The sequence below is a fragment of the Drosophila willistoni genome (genome assembly GCF_018902025.1).
Source record: "Drosophila willistoni isolate 14030-0811.24 chromosome XL unlocalized genomic scaffold, UCI_dwil_1.1 Seg141, whole genome shotgun sequence".
NCBI classification, from domain to species: domain Eukaryota; kingdom Metazoa; phylum Arthropoda; class Insecta; order Diptera; family Drosophilidae; genus Drosophila; species Drosophila willistoni.
The window spans coordinates 7,187,130-7,210,595 of NW_025814052.1; the positions used below are offsets into that span (position 1 = coordinate 7,187,130).

A 23,466-nucleotide genomic window follows, 5' to 3' on the forward strand; every position below is an offset into this window, starting at 1 on the left:
TATTCGTACATACATTTGTTGGTATTTATAATGAATTTTGTAATGCAATATATATATATATATATATATGTATACATAACATTGCATTATATTGCAAGCCATTAAGCCTTTAAGCTAACCGACAAAAAGTCAAAGAAATACCTAAAAACTAATGAAAAATACACAGTACACAAAAAAAAAGAATAATATATATGTATGTATATATATCTCGAAACTAATGAAAAATTATGGCAAGAGTGTTTATTTTTCTATTTAGCAGATAATAAAAAACCATAAAATGATTCCTGAGTTTGCATTAAACAAATCAAAAGGACTTTGCTGCTTTGCTCTGTTCAATTTGCTGTAGTTTCTTTTGTAGTTTTGTTTGCAATACATTTTCTGTCTGTCAACGTATCAAAAGTCCCGTATCGGGTGACCAGCGATTCGCACGATAGTACATATCCTTGTACATTGATGGACATGCATTTTGATTCTGTTGAGAGATTAATTAGATTTACATACCATAAAATATTTGTATAACCAAATCATTCAACCTCAATATATAGGGGAGGATAATACAACCATAAAAGAAACAAATTAATATAAGGCAGGACTGAAATTGTTATCCTTGCAAATATTTGTGTTACTCTATACCCCATAAAAACCAGTTTTAAATGGAAGCGGCCCACAAGCTTAAGTCAGAGTGCAAAATACCATATTGCAATCGATTATGATCAAATTTGATAGACCTACATTAATATCACCTACATATGTACATATGTATGTAGTTGGCTAATTCTATTCAATTACGGAATAAACAAGTTTTCTTTGTGTATGAAATTTATATAATATAGTCGTACGGACAAGCAGACAAATAGACAGGGCCATATGAACACATTTGAATTAGAATATTTATCCTTTTTATATACTCAGGGATTAAATTCAAGAACTTTTTATGGACTTATAGGTCCCCGTATATATTATTTTAGTATTATGGTATTACTCACCTTATTACGCTTAAAATCTATGTTCGTTCTTACGGTTCTATGATGTAAACTTTGCACGGGTCGTGCATTATTACCTAATGGAGCTTTTGGTGTACTCTCGGAGCCTTGCATCAGTCGTCGGAGTTGATATAACTGTGAAATTCAATTGCAATTGATGTTAATTATAGTAATTGTTATTATTTCATTTTGCTGTTGTTGTTGTTGTTGTTGTTGTTGACAGAAACACACACAATACCAATACATGCAAACATATGTATGTTGATGACAAATATATGTAAACGTATTTTTATTGTTTTTTCAGTAGCAACTAATTGCTTTTTAAATGAGCTACTCCAATCAATTATTAAGTTTCAACTAAATAGATGACAGTCAATCAATTAAAATTCATATCAAAATGGAAAAATCAGATAACAAAACGATAATTGTACATTTAGTAAAATCGAAAGTCAGTTTATCAATCGAATGACCTACAGTTGTTAACAGTTATTTCATTGTTTTTTTTTTTTTTTTGATAATCTCAATGGGAATAATTACTTCATTTAGTTTGAGCTATAGTTTGGGCTTTAGGAAAGTTTTCAACAAATTTTTGAATAACAATGTTTTACATTAAAATGAATCTTAAATTTACAAAAATTCATAAAGGGCTGAAAAATTTATTTTGAGCTTGAAATTCAACTGCCAAATTCTTTCAAATTGCAAAAATGTGTGTAATAAGGGGAAAAAGGCGTTTCCGGTTTTATATAGTATATATCCTAAAGTCCTTGATCATCATCATAAGTCGAGTTGACCAATGACAAGCTACTACTAAACTATGTTAGCAGTTTGAATAGTTGGAAATGCGATTATAGAATGCATTTTGGTGGTAAAGGGTATTGAAAAATTTAATAGATACTCGAACTAACAACGTTTTGTGTTTCAGTTGTTAATGCATTTCGAATTTGTTTAAGAATATTCATATGTATGTGATATGGAAATAAAATGCATCATTAACAAAGTGACGGATCGTCGGCTGGTAGATATAATTTCGCCCGACTTACCCTGTCAAAATGATGAGCTTGATCCGTCACTGTATCAACATATTTTGCTATTTTATTAGTTACACATTTGTGTAAATTATTTTTATATGGTTTTTTGTTTCGTCGCTGTTTTTTTTTTTGCTTTGTTTTAATTTTTTTATATTGCCATTTATGCAAATTGATTAAACTAACCAAATATTGTTTTTTAATTATGCAAAGAGGGCAAGAAGAAGGGTATAGATAGTGTTCATCGATTGTTGGCGATTGCTGAGAGATTGTCTGACCGCATTTACACCGCGATCTCTGACCAATGACCAAAATTGATGAGCAAATTTTATAATTGCATTTATTTATGCACAAAAAAGGGAAAAAGAAAAAAATGAGGGTAAAAATGAAACCAAATAGCTATCCTCTAATTGCAATTGCATTTAATTATTTTGCGGTGCAAATGTGAGTGTTAATGCAAAATGGTAAATGGTCAAATGGTTCAAATGGTAATGTGAATGTAAATGCTCCAAATGGAAACTACTCACCTCTTGTTTGGTGATATAGATGGGTTTATTAACTATTATCCAGACGGTGCTCTCCCAGCAGCCTGGATGTGTTGTCGAGCCCTCATAGGTGATATAATGATCTGTATTTGGTAACAGCGATCTCACCGAAATGTGACGTATGGGCGTTGAGAAGCCTGTGCAACAGGAAGAGAGAGATAGATAGAGATAGAGAGAGAAAGAGTGAAAAAGAAACGTTTACTGAAAAATTGATGCCTTAAGAATGTCTAACAAAGTTCAAGGTGCAGCCAGTCAGTCAAGCTGCTTGTATTTATGTGCATATCGCATAGAAAGAAAGCAACAAAAACAACAAAGAAAATATATATATATATATAGCAACGACTCGACGGTAACCACCTGGGCATGCCAAAGGCTAATGAATAATTCAGACATAGTACAAAGAGGGAGTCGGAGGCAGAATACTTGGCCATTTCAACGTTAGCCCAGCTCGACATTATTCATACAAATCATTTTGCCAGCACCGGAAATGAAGCGATTCGCGCGGCTTGTAAGTCAGCCATAGAACTGACTGGCTAACAGAGTGGTGTGTGTGTGTGTGTGTGTGTGTGTGTGGGGCGAAGGAAAGTATAGAAAGTATGTAAAGTAAAAGTACTCAAGTTGCAATAGTATTGGTAGGTGGGAAGGAAGCAAGAAAGGGAGGGAGGGGACTAGTGCCTTTTGCTACAGAAACATATTTGCATCACAAGTGTTAGTTTTACTAGAAATATATTTCTCATATACATAGTATAGCATGGGGTGAGAATATTATGACAATCTTACATATATTTGATCTAAATACAATTTGCTTTCTAATTTCAAAGAGAAAATGATTTCTTAGAAACTTTATTAGAAGATAATATTCTGATATATAGACAACTTTAAATCAAATTAGACAGTCAGCCTTATGTTATAGATCATGTGAAAGCATTCCAATGATCCTTTATATCGTTTATTCATTTTCCCAATGTGTAGATTAGACTCTCCAATTGAAATATATTTCAACTCTGTACATTTTGTTTTTAATTTTAGATAAATTCAATATATTTTTAACGCATTTTAAGCTTTTGTCAGTCTTTTTTTGCTTTACTTAGTTATAATTCTCATATAGAATATATAGTCTGAAGTTCTTAAGCAATATCTTCTGATGGAACTTGATAATTTATGAAATACAGCTATATAAACAATCTGCTGTCAATTTTTGAGCTGACTTTGAGAGATTGACCTTGAGCCGACTTATACAAATGATATTGTTTAATATATATAAATCTTATTCGAAAATAAGATCAAATGTATCTCTTTCTGTTCACATTTCAAAAGGAAATTAGGAACATGTTTGGAGGGTGTTGTGATTTGTTGTCATTTTCGCTTTGTCATTTCAAAAATGGTCCTTTTCCTAAAACCGAAAATCTCTAATACTTATGTCAAAGATAAAATTTAGGACAATGTATAAAAATACTTAACTGTTTTTTATACCCTTGCAGAGGGTATTATAAAATTGCACAGAAGGAGACGTTTCCGACCCCATAAAGTATATATATTCTTGATCAGCATGAGAAGCTGAGTCCATATAGCCATGTCCGTCTGTGCGTATGCGTTTTACTCAGCCGCCTTAAGAGCTATCGGTCTGAAATTTCTTTTCGAGTTTTTTTATTACCCGGGAAAAATAAAGTATGAAATTCATAAGGATCGGACCACTATATCATATATGTAGCTCTAGAAGAACTAGAAGAAACATTTTCATAAAAATCGGAGTAGGCTATGAAATTTACATATGTGATAATATTGGATATAAAACCCCAGATCCCAAAATATGAATGTGATCGGATAATTATAACACACACAGACGCAACGCTACATAAACTGTATGTGTATACGTGCGTTGCTTTGCTTTCGGAATAAGGGAAGAAGAAGAACAAATTGTAAAATAGAGAGTAAAATTGTTTTGTTTGTATATTGATGAATTGAGTTGCAGAAAACAAATTTTGAACATGTAAAATTATTATTACCAAGGACTGCAAGGGTATATAAACTTCGGCATAGCCGATGTTAGCTTCTTTGATATTTTGGTTTAAAATGCTCTTAATATACATATTGTCTGTTGAGAATCCTAAAATTTCTAACAAATTCTTAAATTTAACCACAAATATTTTCACAACCTTTGAGATTTTAAAGAGCATACAGCATTCGAAGGGATTTGTTTCATTTGTTTCTCTCTTGCTTTCTTTCGGTTCTAATTTGAAATTTTCATTTTTTCTCTGTGCTGAAAGTGGCTTGCATTTTTGCTCTGGTTTACTGGCATTTTACAAATTAAGCCATGTACAGCCGGTACAGAAAGAAATACGTATACGACTCGTGCTCCCTTTCTCTCCTGCGCTCTGGGTGTATATACGACCTGTAAAAAGGCTATTAAACTGGCTAAGAAATACGAAATACGACAAGGGAATGACCAAAAAGCAAAGTGAACAGTAGGGGGAGGTGCAATATGGGCAAGTGAAGGGCAGCGAAAGGAAATTATTAAGTGTCGGTTTAGTGTAATGCGAGGTTTCATTTTCGTCACTTTGTGAGAAGCACGGAGCGAAAATTTCATTTGGCAAAAACCATCCAAAGTCCTGGCAAGTTGAAAGTCACCATTTTATAGCCGTGCCACACCTCCCACGCCCCCCGAACTTTTACCCCTCTGGCAACCTGAACATAATTATGCCATTGCGCCCTATTGCTCTGCCACAATTTGTGTTGTTTGCTGCTGGTTTTGCTGCAATGACATCATAAACTTGCAACCTGCCGTAAATGTTGCAAGCAACAACCATATTGTGCCCTGCACATTGCACATTGCAATGTGGAGAATTTTTGTTGGTAATGAAACACACAAAACTCACCTCGATAGAGCACCTTATTGAATGTGCTTGTTATGATGCGTAACTCTGGATTGGGAGTCTCACCAATTTGCACCATCAACGATAGACCCACAATGCCCTGGGACTTGTGTTGGGCCTCGGACATATTGTGATAGAGTTCTTTGTTGAAGCCATAGATTTGTATCTGTGTGTGCCATAAAAGAGTAAAAGAACAGAACAGAAAAGGTACTTCGATAATGAGAGAAATTCTTCCTTAGCAAATATTTGAATGAATGAATTCAGTATTCATCACAACTAATCGAAGAAACTTATAAATAAAATCAATTAAGCAAAAAACTATTGAAATTGCTAAATTTCATTAAATTTTTTTTGAAACTAAATCATGTATACAATAACTTATTTATGAAGACAGTGCCGGATTTGCCATATAGCAAGATGATTTTGGGTATTTTAAAAGTTCATCTTTTTATTTTAAAAATTTTCTTTCCTTTTATTGACTTACCTCACCAGGAAAACTATAGCCCTGTATGTAATGTTCCGAGCCACGACTATTCTCCGTGCCATAGTGTATATAAATCTCCTCAAATTGATAGCGATATGCTAGCGGTCCGCCAGATATATTCACATGCTGTTTCGTGTCCTTGTCCACACGGAAGACGAGTGATTGACCTGTATTGTGCAGTGTGCCGGAAACCTGTTGACGACGACCCACAGCATAAAATATCGATTGGCACATGTTGGGCACCAGTTAAGTTGGATTGGTCAAGAATGAAATATGCAAAATTGAACGAAGCCAAAGGGAGAAAGGGAACAAAAACAAAAAAAAAAAAAACTCTCACCTTATGCTTATCAATGTGCAGAGGTCGCAGATATGGATCGAATAGCAATTTATCGGGCACCACATCGATTGGCGATTGCCGTCTTCCTTTATTACACATATTCCACTGTGGATTGATAAGGCCCCAGAAGCTTGGTCCTGCAATATGAAAATGAAATGGACTAAAGTAAAGTAAAAGCGAAAAGAGACTTTTTTTGCCAATATTCGCGAAATATCAGCCTTTCCCCTGCCAACTATCAATGTCGAAAGTGCTTCAAAGACTAGCAACAAGTGCCAAAATGGAACCCATCAGACCTTTTATAATGATGACCCCAAGTCCTGCAACAGCTCCATCTTAAACAAAATTAAACAAATAGTGAATGGAATGTGAAAGATGGTGGTTCTTAGAATCTACACAGTTGGCATTTAAAATGGTCTGTATCTGTCACTTTGGGTACTAAAAGAAGTGTCGATGAAATAGGTAACACTTGTTTTTAATCCTTAAATGCATTACTTCTTATATATGTATGCTCGATTTTATAGTCCAATTAAAAATGGTTAGAAACTAAATACCTCAAAATAACTCGATTGCTTCATTAATAACTTTAGAAATACATTTTTTAACCAGCTTCTTGTCACCCTTTTATGATTAAGAATACCAATATATCCACAAGAAACTTCGTTTTCATTTTTGTATAAATTAATAACCAATTTTTGTACTTATTTGTTTTTTAATACATATTTGGAATTTTCCAAGGTAAACTAAAGTCCTTTTCATTGATCAATGATCAATTTGATATAAACTTATGGTGCTCATGTTCTTGAATGTCTAAACAATTTATTTTTCCCAAATATATTGATTTATATATATCCTTTACGATAGCTATAAGGACTTGGTTACCATAAGATGAGGATTAATTATTTAGGTTTAGGTTTTAGAATAACTAGATTTACTTGCATAATTTTCAGTACTAAATATATAGGTATATAAATGGGAGAACTATCCAATAGGCACAAGAGTTTCATTACATCAAGAAAGTTTTAAAATCTGACCGTACAACCGTCTAAATGTTTAAAAAACTATGTCATAAGTGCAAGTAAAGTAAAAATTTAAATGGTGTATGATTTATTTTTAGGACAATTTAAAAGAATAATTTTGAGAGCAAAATGGAATATTTTTAACAAAATGTTGGTCACAAAAATGACTTGTTGTATGCAAATTAATTTTGAAACATTTTTCATTGATAGTTTTCTATGGAATATACATATATGTCCATTTATATATAACTGAATGAATGAATGAATGTGGCTAATCGAGTTCAACAACTCTTTGTCTGACTCATGTCAAGGCTATTTCAGGATACATTTTGTGTCGCTTGCATTTCCACTGCAATTCCGCAATTTATCTTTTACCCTACACCGCTAGCTGCATGTGTGTGTGTGTGTGTGCACTCTGATGACACGCGACACAGAACGACCCAGGCAGAAGCCAGAAGCCAGGAGCCGAGGCAATAAATGCCAAAGTTTAAAAAGTGCTTCATGATGATGTTGACGTTGTCGCGATTGTGGCCAACCGTTTGGCCAGCTCCGCTGTTCATTTTCAGTGTTTGCATTCATTTGTTGCTATTGCTGCTTCTGCTGTTGCATGTTTTAAAGTTTTTGTTTTTTTTTTTCTTTCTCCCCATTTTATATTTTGTGTCTGTGGACATAAATAAAACTGCGTCCAGGTCCATACATTCAATTCTATATTAGCCTCGAAAAAATAAAACAAAAAAGAAAAAGTAGCTAGTGCCGTTGTTGTTGTTGGTTTTGTTGGCGTTGTTGGCGTTGTTTGCTTGTTGCCAAACGATTTGAAATGTAATTAAATCACCAACTGCCTGGACATGACTGACAAGTAGAACAAATGACTGTCAATGGGGTAAAAACGAGATTTGATTAAATTTTGTACCTTATTTAATTTGTTCTACATACATGTCTGAACAACATTAAAATTAAAATTATTAGCCAAAAACATCGCGAAAATCTGTTACAGCAACTTTAGGAATGTTGTCATCATTTTACAATGGCCACATTAATCTCTTTGCATCACTGCAAATGGCAGAAATATGCCAAATGATAATGCTACATAAAAACTAGAACTAACTATAATCACAACCTTTGACAGCTTTTAGTAATGATTGTAATTTTCATCTAAATGTTGTTTTTGCTCACTGTTTGGCTTCTGTTTTGGCACTCAGAGCGTATACGTAATATTTAAAGATCAATTATCTTAAGCAGAATATTTACAATTTGTTTTTAAACGCAAATCTACAATTTTATTATATTTTGGAATTTATCAAAGGCTGTCATCAAATCTTTTCAAGGGAAAACTATGCACCTAACTGAAGTGAACTAGAAATCTGCTCTAGCTATATACAGATCGCTGGAAATATATTAACTTTATTTGATTTGATAAGTGCCTGCTAACTATTATTGTAGATTAATGTGTGTCACCTAAATGAATCACCCAATTTTTTAAAGATGCCGACAAATTAAAGAATATCAAACAATCCTGGAATCAAATAAGATCTCTATTATAGAGTCCTGATTGTTCGTCCACATGTCTGTCGTTTCAAGATGTGTTTTTAATTTTTGTTTCAACTTACCGGATATACCATCGTATGTCCACCATTCTTCCCAACTGGACAGGACTTCTGCAAGTGTAAAAAAATATATATACTATAGATAATTGTTACAATAAGAAACCATAAATGCTTGTTTATAGGGCAAAGATGCTGAGAAGCTGAGCCAACTGATAAAAACACTTTCATTCGATGCCTCAGCTTCATCTCCACTGGCAATGGGGAGCAGGGGAATGGGGAAACGAAAATTCATCGATAGCATCTCATTTTACAGATACATGTGTCTGCCCACCATTTCCCATTCCAATATACTATGTATGTGCATCCTAGAGGTCCTCTTGCATATGCAAAAGTCAAGCCACTAGACTGCTGGTAAATGGAGCAAGGGTTTGCTGGGGAGGGCAGTCAAATCTTGGATTTTCAATGCGCATAATTCGCTGCCAATGTAAACAGCGCATGAAATCAACTAATGTAAGACTTCCTTATGGCAATGGCACCACCACCAATACTAAAGCCAAATTCAGAGTCAGACAAAACAAACAACAGCAGCAGCAGCATCTTCTTGGGGGGTAAACGATGACTTTACTTGCCAGCCATCGAGGCGCCATCGCCATCGCCATCGCCAAATGCGTGTCGCCTGAGTCAACGTCCGTCCACTAGCCAAAAAAAAACACACACAGAGAAAGAAGTGGAAACTACCGTAAAAAGGATGAGAAGAATGAGAAGGATGAGCACGACAACAGCAATGTCGCCAGCCAGTCTGGCGCCAATAAAGTTTACACTCAGTTGCCACATTTCGTTTATGGGCAAGTTCTGCTTCCGCTTTATCAAGCGACAGACAATTTTCGCAATTTTTTTACTTCTTCTCTTCACTTCCATCCCACCCCCCTGGAAACCACCACCCCGTCCAAGCATTCCCCATCCATTTGGAGAGTATTCAAAATTTATGCTATATGCGTTGGATGGAAGGCTAGTGGTGGGTTGGCGGGCTTGGGGAAGGGGGGTAACAGTGGCAAGGGGCATGCGGCAATGCGGCGGCAATAAAGCCCAAAGAAATTGCTTCAAGCCAAAGCGGAAGTTCAAAAGGGAATCTCGTTGGCATCGCTGCCTGCTTCCTGGAGCAGCAGCGCTCAATTTTTGTTGTTTTTTTTTTTTTTGGTTTAGTTTGGTTTCGTCTTCTATATATTTTTTTTTTTTTTGCATTTTATACCCTTAATAGAGGAAATATTTCATACTAGATGGAAATGTTGGGCAACAAATATAATTGTATCTCTCATTCAATATAAATAAAATGGTTAAATCGATTCGCTTGTTTCAATTTTGTTGCCCACTAAAATAGTTTTTGGACATCATCATTAAAAACCTCGATAAACAAATGATGCTTGTTTGAAATGTTAAACAATTACTTTGCAGATCAAGTGAATTAAAGCATCTTTCTCTTTTTATATATCTTTCTTATTTATCCCCAGTTCAGCAAAGTTATCTAGTTTATTTTTTTAGATTTTGTGTTTTTTGCGATCACTTCAGAGCATTTTCCGTTCGTTGTTTCTGCCAAGTCAAGTGTCCCTTAGTTCTTTAGTCCCTTGATTTTCGTTTTGCCATCGTCGTGTTGCTTTTCTTGAAATAACAATGAACGTCCGTTTGGTATTTTGGCGACTCGCCGACGCCGCCGCCGCCACCGACGACGACTACGTCACTTCATTTTGTTTTGTTTGTTTGTCGCGCTATTCTATACCGTGTATATATATAATAAGTGGAAGGGTATATAAGAAGATATGAGATGTATAATCTTTAACTATTTAATTGTAGATAAGATCTTTGTTAGTTCTTCTTTTTCTAAGTAGATGGCTGCTATATGTAAATATCAACTAATATACCTCAAATCATTTCCATTAAAGGGTAATTCAAAGTCATTTTCCTCTACTTAACGTATGGATATTTACTTTATTTTGGTCTTAGTTGTCTGTCTCCACTTAGCCTTTAAAAGAGAATTATTCGTATAGATGAGGGGAGAACCTATTAAATTGGCCTCTTAAACTGAATTGAGTTCTAAAATGTCATCACACACAGAGAAAAAAGAATCGAAATAGATATTTTTGAATGTCTTACGGTCTCAGGCTGCAGACTTGGCTGCTTGATAATGATTTGTCGTCAACAGATTGCTATATAGAATACTATGTAGTCACCCTTTATCGGTTATCCCCAACCAACCAACCAACCAACCAACTGAATAGTATCTTTGGCAGTAATTTGGCAATTCGTTTTTGTGCTGCAACAGCAACTTAATTTATTGTTATAACAGTTTTGCGAGACGAGCTGGCGACCCATAGAATTCGATTTATTTTTATTTTGCAGTTCACTCAGTTAAAGTGGTTGGTCATGGCTTAGATTAGGGCCATCAGAAGCGTAAGAAGTCGCCTTATTCCATTCAAATGTTAACTGGGTCTTCTGAGACCTTTTTTTTTTTGTCTCTTTGGCCTTATTCTTGTTGTCTGTTTCCAGTTGGTCTTTAGTTTTGGGACAGGCAACTAGTTTTTCGCTAAGAACAGTCTTAAGGGGTTTTTAATATTCGAAAAAGCTTCATGTTTTTATTTTGCTTGTTAGTAAATCAAAAGTTTTAACCGTCGACTAAAGATTTCGTTTTTGGTTTCCGAAATCTCATAATCAATTCATTAAAATTGTTATTTAATGGATTTATTTGAATGGGAGTTAACCCCTTAACCCTTTTTGCCAAAAGGACTGTGGGGTAACAAGGGTGAGGCAACCAAAATGAATTTTCTTATCGGGTAACAAGCGTGTTTAGATGGCTAAATTAAGTCAGATTCTTGGATTTTCATGATAATGAAATCATTAAATCAGAATAAACAATATAAAGACCAACTGTCTGGTTTGTTAGTTTGTTGATTTGCTAAGTCTCTTTCTCTGTTTGCGTGACAGAAAATGGCGTAAAGATGTAATGTTTAAGCGGGGCAAGAGTGCGGCAAAAGGGCTATCAAAAGTCACGCACACACACACACACACACATACACACAAACACATATACAGCCACACACACGCAATCATCAAAAAGGCAAACACGCCCCGAAACAGCATTTCAATGTCTAAATGAATTAAACAAGCCAAACAAAATCGACCCACAAGAAGAGTTTAAGGGCGTTTTTGGGGGTGGGGAAGGGGGTTGGGGTGTAGTCTTCGGGTGTGGGTTTCAAATATGCGGCAAGAAGAGAGCAAAGAGTGTAGCTGATATCCCTTTTATGTGTAAATTATGGCTTCAATATAATATTGACAATGAATCAATAAAGGAAATGTCCTTAAAATTAATAGGCGACATTTTGATATAGAATTACTCGCTATGTCATCGCTTTTAATTAAAATTTCTAGACAAGGGCGCGACAAGCACACTCACACTCACACACACACACACACACACAACACACACATGCACAAGCACATGGCATGTCCTGGGAAAATTTATTGCTTCCTGTTAAAGCGCTCAACGAAACGCTGATTAGTATCTGCGGCAGCGATTCAGTTTATCAAACTGTCGCCTTCGACTCTCTCAAGAAGAAAATTGACTGGCATTGCCAGTCGGACGACTGACTAGAAAAACAGACTGACTAACGACAGAGCAAGACAGATGAAGATGCGTATAAAAAAAAACTTGCGAAAACTGATTAATATTTGTCTACCTTTAGGGGCAAACGAAAAATGTAAATTGGATATTTGATCTTTTCCTAGCTACACAAAACGTTGCTGAGAAGAAGTGTTTTAGAATATATAAATAATATTAAAATCTCAGTACACTGCATTTCCTACCATCTATTTAGCTGTCAATTATATTATATTATATTATAAGTTTTGTTTGTTTTTTCTGTGATGTGATTTTTAAAACTCAATGCTGCTTTAGAGGTCAATTGAATACGATTTTTCTTCTCCCATTTGAATGATTCTCTAACAATAAGTAAAGACAACACAGAACAAAAAAAATTAGGAGTATGGACTTTAGGTAGAATAAAAATGACTTTACTTAAACCTCTAGTTGGAATTATTTAAAATGTACAGCAGACTTTCAGTTAGTAGAGGAACGACACAGATTCTACCTAACCTACACATATCCTGTCCTACCAATGTTTTTAGTGTAGAGAAGGAGACATACATATTATAGATCAAAGATGAGAGAAAAGGATCTGATATGCCGAGGTCTATCTGTGTGTAAGTTCATCGATATTTTTTAGTTAAGCTTTGTTTTTGCTGTGCATATGTAGATAAAGTTCTTGAGATCCTCTGATCGTTCATATAGCTGCCATAAGTAGGGTTGATCGAAAATATAGTCTCAGAGAGAAACTCTGTTTTGTTTTTTAAGTTGTTGGACCAAATCTGTATTCTAAACATAATTAATTAACTTATGTAAGCTGCAGAAACCACAGTTGGAATAAAAATATGCCAATCTGCCGTATAACTAAGATTTCCCCTTAAAGCAGAAACAGTTTTGTTCCTAAAAGATTTCGATCGTTACGTTCAAAAGCTGTAGGGTATTTACATAGTCAACATTTTCAATTTTGCCACTTAATTTTCAAGTAAATAAATTTCTAATTTCTCAAGTCCATTAGGTTTTGTTTTTTTTTTATTTATTTATTTTTTTTTTTTGGTTGCAGAGTTTTAATTTTTCTCCACATTTATTCAATTTAGTTTTTTTTTTTTTGGCATTTTTTTGGGGGAGAATTGCAAAAACTTTTTCGTTCATTCACATTTTGTTTGCAAATGAAGAAATTCCAACATGGCAACAATGTTGAAAGAAATTTAAAAGTGAAATACTTTTGTTGTTTTGCTAAAAATAAAAATAAATAAAAATTCGAAATTTTAATTTCAAATCAAAAAATAAAAGTGAACACAAATGGAAATGCGAAACAAGAAAAATAAATAAATAAAAATGAGAAAATAAGTGCGAAACTCTCTCAAACATAAAATGAAAAAAAAAGAAAAAAATACACAGGAAACTCAAGTCATGCAATGATTTTTCAAAAAAAAAAAAAAAAAAAACAAACCAAGAGGAAATTTTCTATTTGTTGGAGTAGCTAGCTTGTGGTCATGTTAATGGATAAGGGTTTCAATTTGGAATCACAGAGATGAAATGGAATTTTTGTGCAAAATTTAAGAATATTAAATCTAAACAAAAAAAAAAAAACAACAAAAAAATGCAGCAATTTGCTTTACATGATGAATAACAACAATTTGCTTTGGTTTACTTTATTTTTTTGTCCAACAAGCTCATGTTTAGTTAGGTAGGCAGTGAGGTGATGGGGAGGGGCGGGAGCGGGAAAGAAGAAGAATTGTGGAACTACTACAACGTTTGAAAACCATAATTTGACTAAAAACCGTCTAGACTGCAACTATCCAACCCGCAACTATCTTAATTTGTTGGTGCCAAGCAAACTTTTTCCACGGGCCAACAAAAAAGTTGAAGGCAAAAAAAAAAAAAAAATAAAATAAAAGAAGTTCAGCCAAAAGGAAAACTCAATGAGGACTAGAAAGCCAAAAGGGAAGTTGTGTCCGCGAAGGCGCCTGCCTGCCTGGCATATACAATTTCGATAATAAGCAACAGTATTTGTTCGGGGCCACACTACACTTTACTTGCCACCTGCCACATGCCACCACCTGCATCTAGCTTTAGCACACGTGTGATATGTGTATGTGTGTGTGTGTGTGTGTGTGTGTGTGTATGTTGCACTTGGCTGTTTGGTGGGGTTAATGCGAGTCACGTCAACGCTGCATACGAAATCGTTTTTGAAAACTTTTCGTTTTCTTTTCCTTTTTTTTTTTTTTTGCTTTCTTGGATTTCTTTTCTGTCGTTTTTTTTTTTTTTTGCATGGTTGTTTTCAAAAGTTAACTTCATCTATTTTGCTTCAATTAGTGCGGCATGTAGAAATATTTTTCTTATTTTTTTTCTTTTTTTGTGGCAAATTTTCACATATTATGCTAATGCCTCTGGCATTGGCCTTAAAGACTAGTAAAAGGCAAAATTTCTTGGGCTTTCTTTCGCGTTTTCCTTCTTTTTTTTTTTTTGTTATTAACAGCTTTCGTTAAAGTGTCTGTGGCATTTTTTTTTTATAGCCCATGGCTGACATATGTATCGACGTTTGTAATGTGACACAAAACGACGACAAAAGCACAATCAGCACATAGCAACAACAACAACAACAATAGCAGCAATAGCCAAATGAAATCCACTTGCCACTTGCCTTTTGCTGGCTAGGCCAAAGTGATTTTTCACCTCAAGGGCAAATTTAACACAATAATTTGGCCAATTTGTCAAAACAACCCTCTGGCTAAATGGTCATCATAAACCAAAAGGGAGAGAGCGAAGCAGCAGCAGCAGCCAAGCCCACACACACACATACACCCATATAGTGTCTGCATGTCGATGTACGTCTGTATGTGTGTGTGTCTGTGTCAAAGTTGATTGTCCTGTAACACTCTCGTCCTATTCATTTTTAGCTTTTAGTTTTTGATGGTTTCGAACTTTAATTTGAACATGCTTTTAGTTGATTGATTTCTCATCTTAAAAATTGTTTAGATCCAATACACTCAAATATGTATTCATCTTTCATATGTATATGGATCGAATTTCAAGTGGTTCCAATTGCATATCACTCATACGACATGTTAACCACAAATTTTTGAAAAGAAAATCGCTTTTGTTTTTCTTTTTTAATATGTTAAGTTTCAGTATCGCCCAATTAGGTTTATTCTCATTATATCTAGCTTTCATTTTGGTTTTTATAAACGATATTTTCTGGCCTGTTCTCATTTCCAATTCGAAATGATTTTAACAGAAACAGATTTGAGACTTCTTGTTTTTGATTTCAAAAAGTTTGTCAGTTTGTCATTCTAGTCAATTGCCAATTTGCTCAGTAATTCATTTACGTTACACTTCCCAAATACTTTTGTATTATTCTTCCAAATATTAAGAATAATATAAGCTTTAAGTAAATAAGTTTGACCCTTTCTTTAATTTAAGAGAACTATTTTATGTAAACAAAAATTAAGTTGGTTAAATATGTGTCAGCAATTGAAATGGAATTGTCCTGTTTCCATTTTTGATAATTTTTACTAACCAATTTTTAAAACTTCTTTACTAACAAAAAAACCGTTAACCTGTTCTAAAGGAACATAAAAGTTTTTACAAAATTATTACATATTAATATTTGACACCACTTTAATTTATTATATCTAATCCGTCATATCTCATGTCTCCACTAAACTTCAATAAAGTTATATTTAAGTTATTTATAAGTTATATATTATGTATCGATCGTTGAGTCCTTTGCATCAATTAAGCCCCAAGAAAAATTTTTCAATGGTTTCTTAAGCAATTCGATATAAAAGTTTCTACAGAAAAAATAAAAATAAATGTTTCCTGAAATTTTAGGCTATTTAGTGTTATTTTGATCTTAATAAAGTATTTCATTTATATTTATATTTCCTCAAAAGACATTTATGTATATTCTGGTATTCATTTTTCTTACTCTCTTGTCATTTAATAAGTTTACATAAGTTACTTTAATATATAAATAAATAAATATTTCATATAAGATTTTCTTTCCGCTGCTCTATATAATGAAATTTTCAAAGCTTAGAAGAATAGAACTTGCTATGGATTCCACTAGAGATTGTTAGAGCGAAAATGTAAATAGAATTCTCAATAAAATTAATATTATTCTTATATCCCGAGCATTTTCATTTCGTAGTAGAACTAATGGTTATTGTTTGGATTTTTGTTAATGTTATTTGGTTTTTTGTTTTTTGAATATGTATCTAGTTATTTCTTTTTGTATGTGTGTTGTTGTTGTTTTTTTTTTTTTTTTTTGGATTTGTTGCTTTTTCTGTCGCCTTTGTACCTACATAGATATTCGTATATTGCCTATGTTTTACGTGTGAGTTTTGTCGCCATTTTTGCTCATCCCGGGAATCATTTCATTCATTTTGCAGTTATGCAGTTTGCACTTTTGCACAATTTTATGTTATTATTGTTGTTGTTGTTGTTGTTGTTGCCTGACCGCACTGCAATTTTTGTTGTTTGTTTGCCTTTTGCTTATTTTATTTGCTCTTGTTTATGCAGCAATTTTTAACGTATAATAAACGCCATCTCGTTTCGTTTCCAACTCCCTAACGTTTTCTCCCTCTCTCTCTGTCTCTCTCTCTCCCTCTCTTTCTCTCTGTATATCTGTCTCTGTCACAGTCAGTCAGACTGCACCTCTCTCCATTTGCAGTGTGCATTTTTATGAGCCTGTTTTGGTCGTTTTTATTCCACTTCCACCCACTTCAACCTACACTCTGCTTTTTGTTTTTGTTAGATCCACAAACCAATCCGTTTGCGGCTTTTGTCACTAATACCCCAAAAACTGACCTGGTGGAATGTGTAAAAACTACTTCGTTTTTGCAGTTGTCCATGTGGCAAGAGTGGAAAGAGAATTCGACAAAGCGGAAAAATGGTGAAAAACAAAGGCAAAATCATTCGAATGGCATCATCATAAATGTTCAATTTCGATGGCAGCAAGGACATAGTTTTTAACCGAAACGTCATGCTATTTGCCAGTACTTTATATATGAATATTCCTGATCTGTAATAATTACCCAGTTCAGTTATATAATAAGTACTTTCTATCTTTGATGAGATAATCAATCGCATTTATTCCAGAATTCGAATAAATCAACTTTTTTGTTCAACTTCATTAAATTAAACGCTTTAGAAAACCAGATTTACAAATAGATCTTAAGATTAGAATACTGAGTTCATTCGAATCTCTTCTAAGGAACTGATTTTTTTTTAAATACACCTGGGCTCGCATAACCTGACCTTTCTTTTAAGCACTATCTCGAATTAACAAGATCGTAAACACACCCTAAACCTCAATTTTACACGATTGAATTTATCGAAATAATCTAATCTTATCGAGGTTGGTTAAAATAAATTATCAAACAATTTTTACTTGAACAATTTGCATATATAGCATTCTAAAATCCAGGCTTCTTAAAAGGCAAACGATCCAAAGCGAACTCCATGATATAATAACATCTGCCTATTGAGTAACCAGTGAATAAATTTGAAGATCACACAATCGATGACGGGCAAGAATTGAGCGAAGAGATCGTCTGTAGTATAATTCAACCAATAAAAATTTCTGTAGCCTCTGTTGGAACGTATCCACGTAACACGGATTCACTTAACATTATTTCTTCTCGGTTTCTAGGAACATAACCTTCGAGTTAATCAAGCTCCAGGTGTAAATATTATATTTTTATAAAAAAGGAATACATATTTGAAATCTATGTACCACATAATTGTTTTTGACTTGTTTAGGAATCACATTCATATATAATCGAGCTGTTATGATGAAAAATATTCCTCTTTTTGTGAGGCGGCCAAAACGATCTAATTTTTTGGTTAAGTTATGTTATACAAACGGAAATTCTATTTACTTTCTTTGGTAGATCTTAAGAAATAGTTGGTTAATTATTCAAAATATCTAAAAATGGCAGCTAAAATTTTATTTTCAATTGGCCCAAAAAATTATATCTTGGAAATAAACTAAAATTTTTGGTGTGCAGTTTTTGGTAGTCTGGCTGAAAGGACTCATAGGACTAGAACTATAATTTCCTCTGAGGATTTGTGAATTAACAAATGATTTGGGAGATTTGATCAACAACTAAATCTAAAACTCTATATCATATCTTTGAGAAATAACCAGAGAAATATTTACATTCGAATTTGAGTCTGATCAACACAAAATGTGTTCATTTCGTCGTCATCACACATACATACATACAGGATCAGGCAATTTATATGTGAAACAAAATCATTATCGATGATTTGGCACAATGCATATGAATAATTCAGCAAAAACTGCAAATGGGATTTGCTTAACGGTTTTTTTTGTTAGGTTTTTGTTCAGTGTATTCATTTATACGAATTGTCGGACGCCTTTTTTTCGCTCCCATTCATTCATTCATTTATTTATAGACAAAGTTTTTTTTTTTTGTAAATGTTTCTGTTATTTGTTAGCCGCAAATCGAATTAAGCTTTTTTTTTTTTTGCTGTTGATGAGCGTTTGAAAATAATAATTGAAAATCATTTAAAGTTAATTTATGTTCTATTGACAGTTCAATTAAACCAATTGAAGGCTTTGCGAATTTGTTGCAATTTGAGTGTTCTTTAAGTGAAATATTTGTATGCAGAAAATGTAAGAGTATCATTTGATTTGACTTAATTGAAACCAGTTAAGAATTCCTTTAGAGAAGGCTTCAATATTTCTACCTAATATTTGATTGTTTCAATTCTGAATAAGAAAGACTGGAAAGGCTTGATATCTTAAATCACTCGAATTCATTAAAATGGCCTAAAAGTTTCCATATTTCAAATCAACTTTGTAGTTTGTGAGATGAATCAAATTGTAACTGAAATGTTTTGTGTAACAAATGGTATGTATATATTTCATCAGTTGCACCTTAAGTCTTTGCAATGACCCCCATATGGGGGCGGGGTAGAGTGAAACCCAAGGGGCAAACAGCCAACAAGAGGATTTTGTAGAGATATAGTAATTTTTGGTGATTTCTATTTTTGGTTTTTGGTTTCTTTTGTTGCTTTCTCTTGTTCTGGTTCAACAGAAATGCATTAACTCAACTAAAGTTGTCCAAGAATATCCTTTATGTTTTTTGGTTATTCCTTTTTGTACTATTATGTATTTGTATATGCTTGTATGTATTGTGGGAAAGTGTCTCTCAGTGTGTGTACATCTGTGTGGCTGTGTGTTACGAAAATCCTTTTAAACTTGCCTCGCCAAACACATTTTACATTCGATGACGTTTTCATTGCAAGATGCAACGTCAACAATAAATACAGAAGCAGAACCAGCAGCAGAACGAAAATCAAAATCCGGAGAAACTAAAAACCCCAAAAAATCCAAGAGTGTGGGTGGACAGGGGGTAGTCTGGGTCAAACGAATGGAAAGTGGGCGGAAAAAACATACACACACAGAGACACATAATACAAGTACAACTTCATTGCATCTATTTGACCATCCAAAAATTGAATGAATGAATGAATGAAGTGTATGGCTTGCTTCGTTACATTTCTCCTCTTTTGTTGTGTCCTTGTCGATGCTCTGGGCATATTTCACTTACCGGAACTACAAAGCAGAACGATTGCTGAGCAAGCGATAAATCCTGCCGAGGAGAAGCAAAATGTATGCACTGGCGACGGCATCTCCTCTATCTCACTCTGTAGTTGTCTCTTTCTGTGTCTCTGCTGAGCTGCTGGAGTTGAAGTTTGGGAATTGGTGCTTGGTAGTTTCACAGTAAGAGTTGAGGATGGTTAGATGGATAAAGAGATGAGACGGCTGGACTGGTGGGTTGGTGTTGTTAGTTTGGATCAAGCACTTGAGTTTCTTCTTTCTATCTCCTGCTCCTGCACCGTCTCCTTCCCTCTCTTCTTCGCTCTCGCTCTATCACTCTCCCAGTCTGTCTTTCTGTGTTGCTCTCACTTTTTGGAGAATGTTTTGGCTTTCAGCGGATTTGGTGGCCGCATTGGTATGATGATTTTTGTTATCATTGGCCACATTGTCTCCACCTTCTGGCTATTCTTCTTCTGGCTTTCTCCCCTTCAATTCCTTCGCATTTTGCCTGCACATGCAAATTTCAATTTCCGTTACTTTTCATTGATGTGAAACCAACTTGCATGCTTCATTTCCGTCTTTTCTTTCACATTCACACAGAGTCACACACTCGCACACACACACACGCACATGCATACACACTTGCACTCATATTCACACTCACACCCACACATACACAAACACACACTCACACCACACACACTCACGCCACACACATACACGTACACATTAGCCAAAAAAAAAATTAAAACAAAAATTGCATTTACCGCGAAAATTCAATTCAATTTAATCTCTATTTCAAATTGAATCATTCTCGAAAACAATTTGTTTATGCTATTCAAAACTTTCGCGGTTTAACGGTTAATTGTTGTTTTGTTTTTTATTATTTTATATAGTTGCTTCTTGCGTGCCGCAACGCGTCCGTTTATCTCTGCATTCGAATTGAAACTGAATTGTCATTGCTATCAGCGCCAAAGGATATGCAACGAAACTTTCGCCTTGAATCCTATGACAGTTGCGCAGCAGCAGCAACAGCAGCAGCAGCAGCAGCAGCAACAACAACAACAACAACAACAACAACAACAACAACAACAACAGTAATAACAGCAGTCAGCAGCAACAACGACGATGATGCTAACGAATGAACGGCATAACGAACCGAATGAACCGACGAACCAAGCAAAATACTGGTGCCACTTCAACGTCTCGGCTAGACCACATTTTTGGGGTAAATTTTTCATTTAACGGAAATTTTTTGGCCACTTACTAGGGGAATTTTTACAACTTCTATTATATTAAATTATATACTTAAAATTAATAATTCATTGTGTCATTTTAATGTTAAATGAATAATCATTAAAAAAAAAGTTCAAAATTATGATTAAAATGAGTTCAAGTTGTCAATCTATCGACTTTCAAGTCGTACTGTCTTTCCTAACTATTGGCTACTTCAAAGCCAAAACTAGTTATGAATTACAACAAAATGAAACAAAAAAAAGGAAAGGCATAACTATGCTCATGCAGCTGGAAGTCTGCAAGATCAATCTATATATGAACATAATAATATTTGGGAGTAAAATTAAAATAACTTAGCTGTAAACTAAACAGCTAGACTTAGGTTGAATTAGGGAATGAAACATATAACAACAATAATTATAGTCATGTCAAAAATACCTATAAATTGTCTACTTACTTTTTTTGACTAGCAAAATATATTAAGAAGCTTTTTATGCAGTTTTTGAGGTTAAGTTATATTATTTAATTATAACCACAAAAGGGTTAAATAATATAAATAGCAGTTTTGCTAGTGGCTAAAGATCAAAGTAAACTACATCTAACGCAAAAAGAAGTGTTTTAAAGGGTTGCCTAGCAATTATATTATCCTAGCACATACATACTTCCTATATTTTATATAAGATCTAGTCTTAAAATCAAAAGTGGATATATCCCATGGCACTTTATTTCTTAATATTTCATCTTGTTATGTTAATATTTCAGTGCTGAACAACTGTTCCCATTGTCAGGTTAAAAGTGTTTCCATTGCCTCGAACTCTTATACTTGGTTACGAAGTTGTTGCGTCGCTGCCAACGATTGTCCAAGGACACGAGGACGCGACGACCAGGACGAAGAGGAGAATGCCATCGACGAATTACATCGCTTGCTGCTTGATATCCACGTGCTTCAAGTTGCTGTTGGCATTGTTGTTGTAGTTGTTGTCGCTGGTTTTGGTGCTGTTATTGCTGTTGTTATTGTTTTCGCGTGCTGCGTTCTTCTTTTATGCTCGGTTCTACCGATTTTTGTTGTTTTTATTTTTGTTGGCTGTGCCTGCTGCTAAACGCTCCTTATCAGTAGAGGAAAGACGATGAGACGACGGGGCGATTCGCTCTTCGTTTTCGGCCCTCGTACTCGCTGAATCGTGGCTTGGCTCGTTGATATAAATTCTTATTGGCGCATTACAAATTGTCGTCGACTTGCCTCCACCTTCTTCATCTTCATCGCCTCTTGCCATTCCATTTTCCTCATCTTTTTTTCCCCCTCCCCATACATGTATATAATGTAATCTCACACACATGCATTCGCATACACACACACACACAAGAGAGAAAGAGGGAGAAAAAAAAGTAGAAAACATATCTCTTATCTTTTGTTTGACGGCATATTCTTTCGGTAATTAGATTTTCACTTCATTTGCATACAAATGAAGTCAGTGCAAAGAAAAAGAAGAAAAAAACTCAAAACCTCGACAAAAATCAGGAATGTAAAAACCAGAGTATATTCTTTTGTCTTACAGGCATAAATTAGCCACAGACAAAACAACAAATCTCCATTTGTTAATATGCTAAACTGTGGATTTCTAATATAAATTATTAATGGCTATTGCTATTTGCGTTACATGATTTTCGTTTCATTTAATGATAAACTCTAACTAAACCAGATAAGATCTCATTTATTTGGCTAATTCAATTTGAATGTCTCTAACAAATTTGTAACGTAAATTTTGCCATACACTGTTTGTTTGTTGCATTATTAAAAACCTCGCATTTCAATCAAAGTCTGTCAAATGAAGTGGAGTGGTGTGTAGTTGAAGCAACTCGCACCACCACCCATCATCGGGGCGGAAACCAATCACTTGACATTGCAATCGAAAGAGCCCGTTACAACATTTCGAAATCCCACCGCACTTATCACCAGAAATAACAACTACACGCATAACAATAACGACAGCAACATTTTTGCAAGCCAGACATAGAAAATACCCTTTTCTGTTTTGTAAATTGTCAAATGATCTCAAAGTAGGGCTATATTTTAACGTAAGATCTTTTTTGCTAAGTTCGTAAAATCGTCAAAGCTTCAAATTTATGATGACAATATCGATAGGTAATAGTTGATATGCCATTAAATCATAGATCCAGTTGAAAGAGAGGCATATAAAGAGTAAAATGGCATG

General features: G+C 34.3%; 1 protein-coding gene across 1 annotated transcript; it reads right to left on the minus strand.

Annotated features, from left to right (window-relative positions):
* Positions 1-206: 206 nt before the first annotated feature.
* LOC6649062 (carbonic anhydrase-related protein 10) lies at positions 207-20,956 on the minus strand. The gene is made up of 9 exons (XM_015177158.3): positions 20,785-20,956; positions 20,028-20,525; positions 8,871-8,918; positions 6,248-6,384; positions 5,911-6,102; positions 5,430-5,592; positions 2,536-2,690; positions 987-1,118; positions 207-472 (listed from the first exon to the last, which is right to left on the minus strand). The coding sequence occupies exons 2-9, from the start codon at positions 20,107-20,109 to the stop codon at positions 386-388; spliced, it is 996 nt and encodes a 331-aa protein (XP_015032644.1). The 5' UTR covers positions 20,110-20,525; positions 20,785-20,956; the 3' UTR covers positions 207-385.
* Between the last annotated feature and the right edge of the window lie 2,510 nt (positions 20,957-23,466).

Excerpts from the sequence above, each read along its gene's own strand:
- LOC6649062 (XM_015177158.3), bottom strand. The coding sequence starts at position 20,109 with ATGCCGTCGCCAGTGCATACATTTTGCTTCTCCTCGGCAGGATTTATC. Across the intron at positions 6,385-8,870 it reads GACATACGATGGTATATCCG|GACCAAGCTTCTGGGGCCTT; the intron begins GTAAGTTGAAAC and ends TTCATATTGCAG. Across the intron at positions 6,103-6,247 it reads TGCACATTGATAAGCATAAG|GTTTCCGGCACACTGCACAA; the intron begins GTGAGAGTTTTT and ends CGTCGTCAACAG.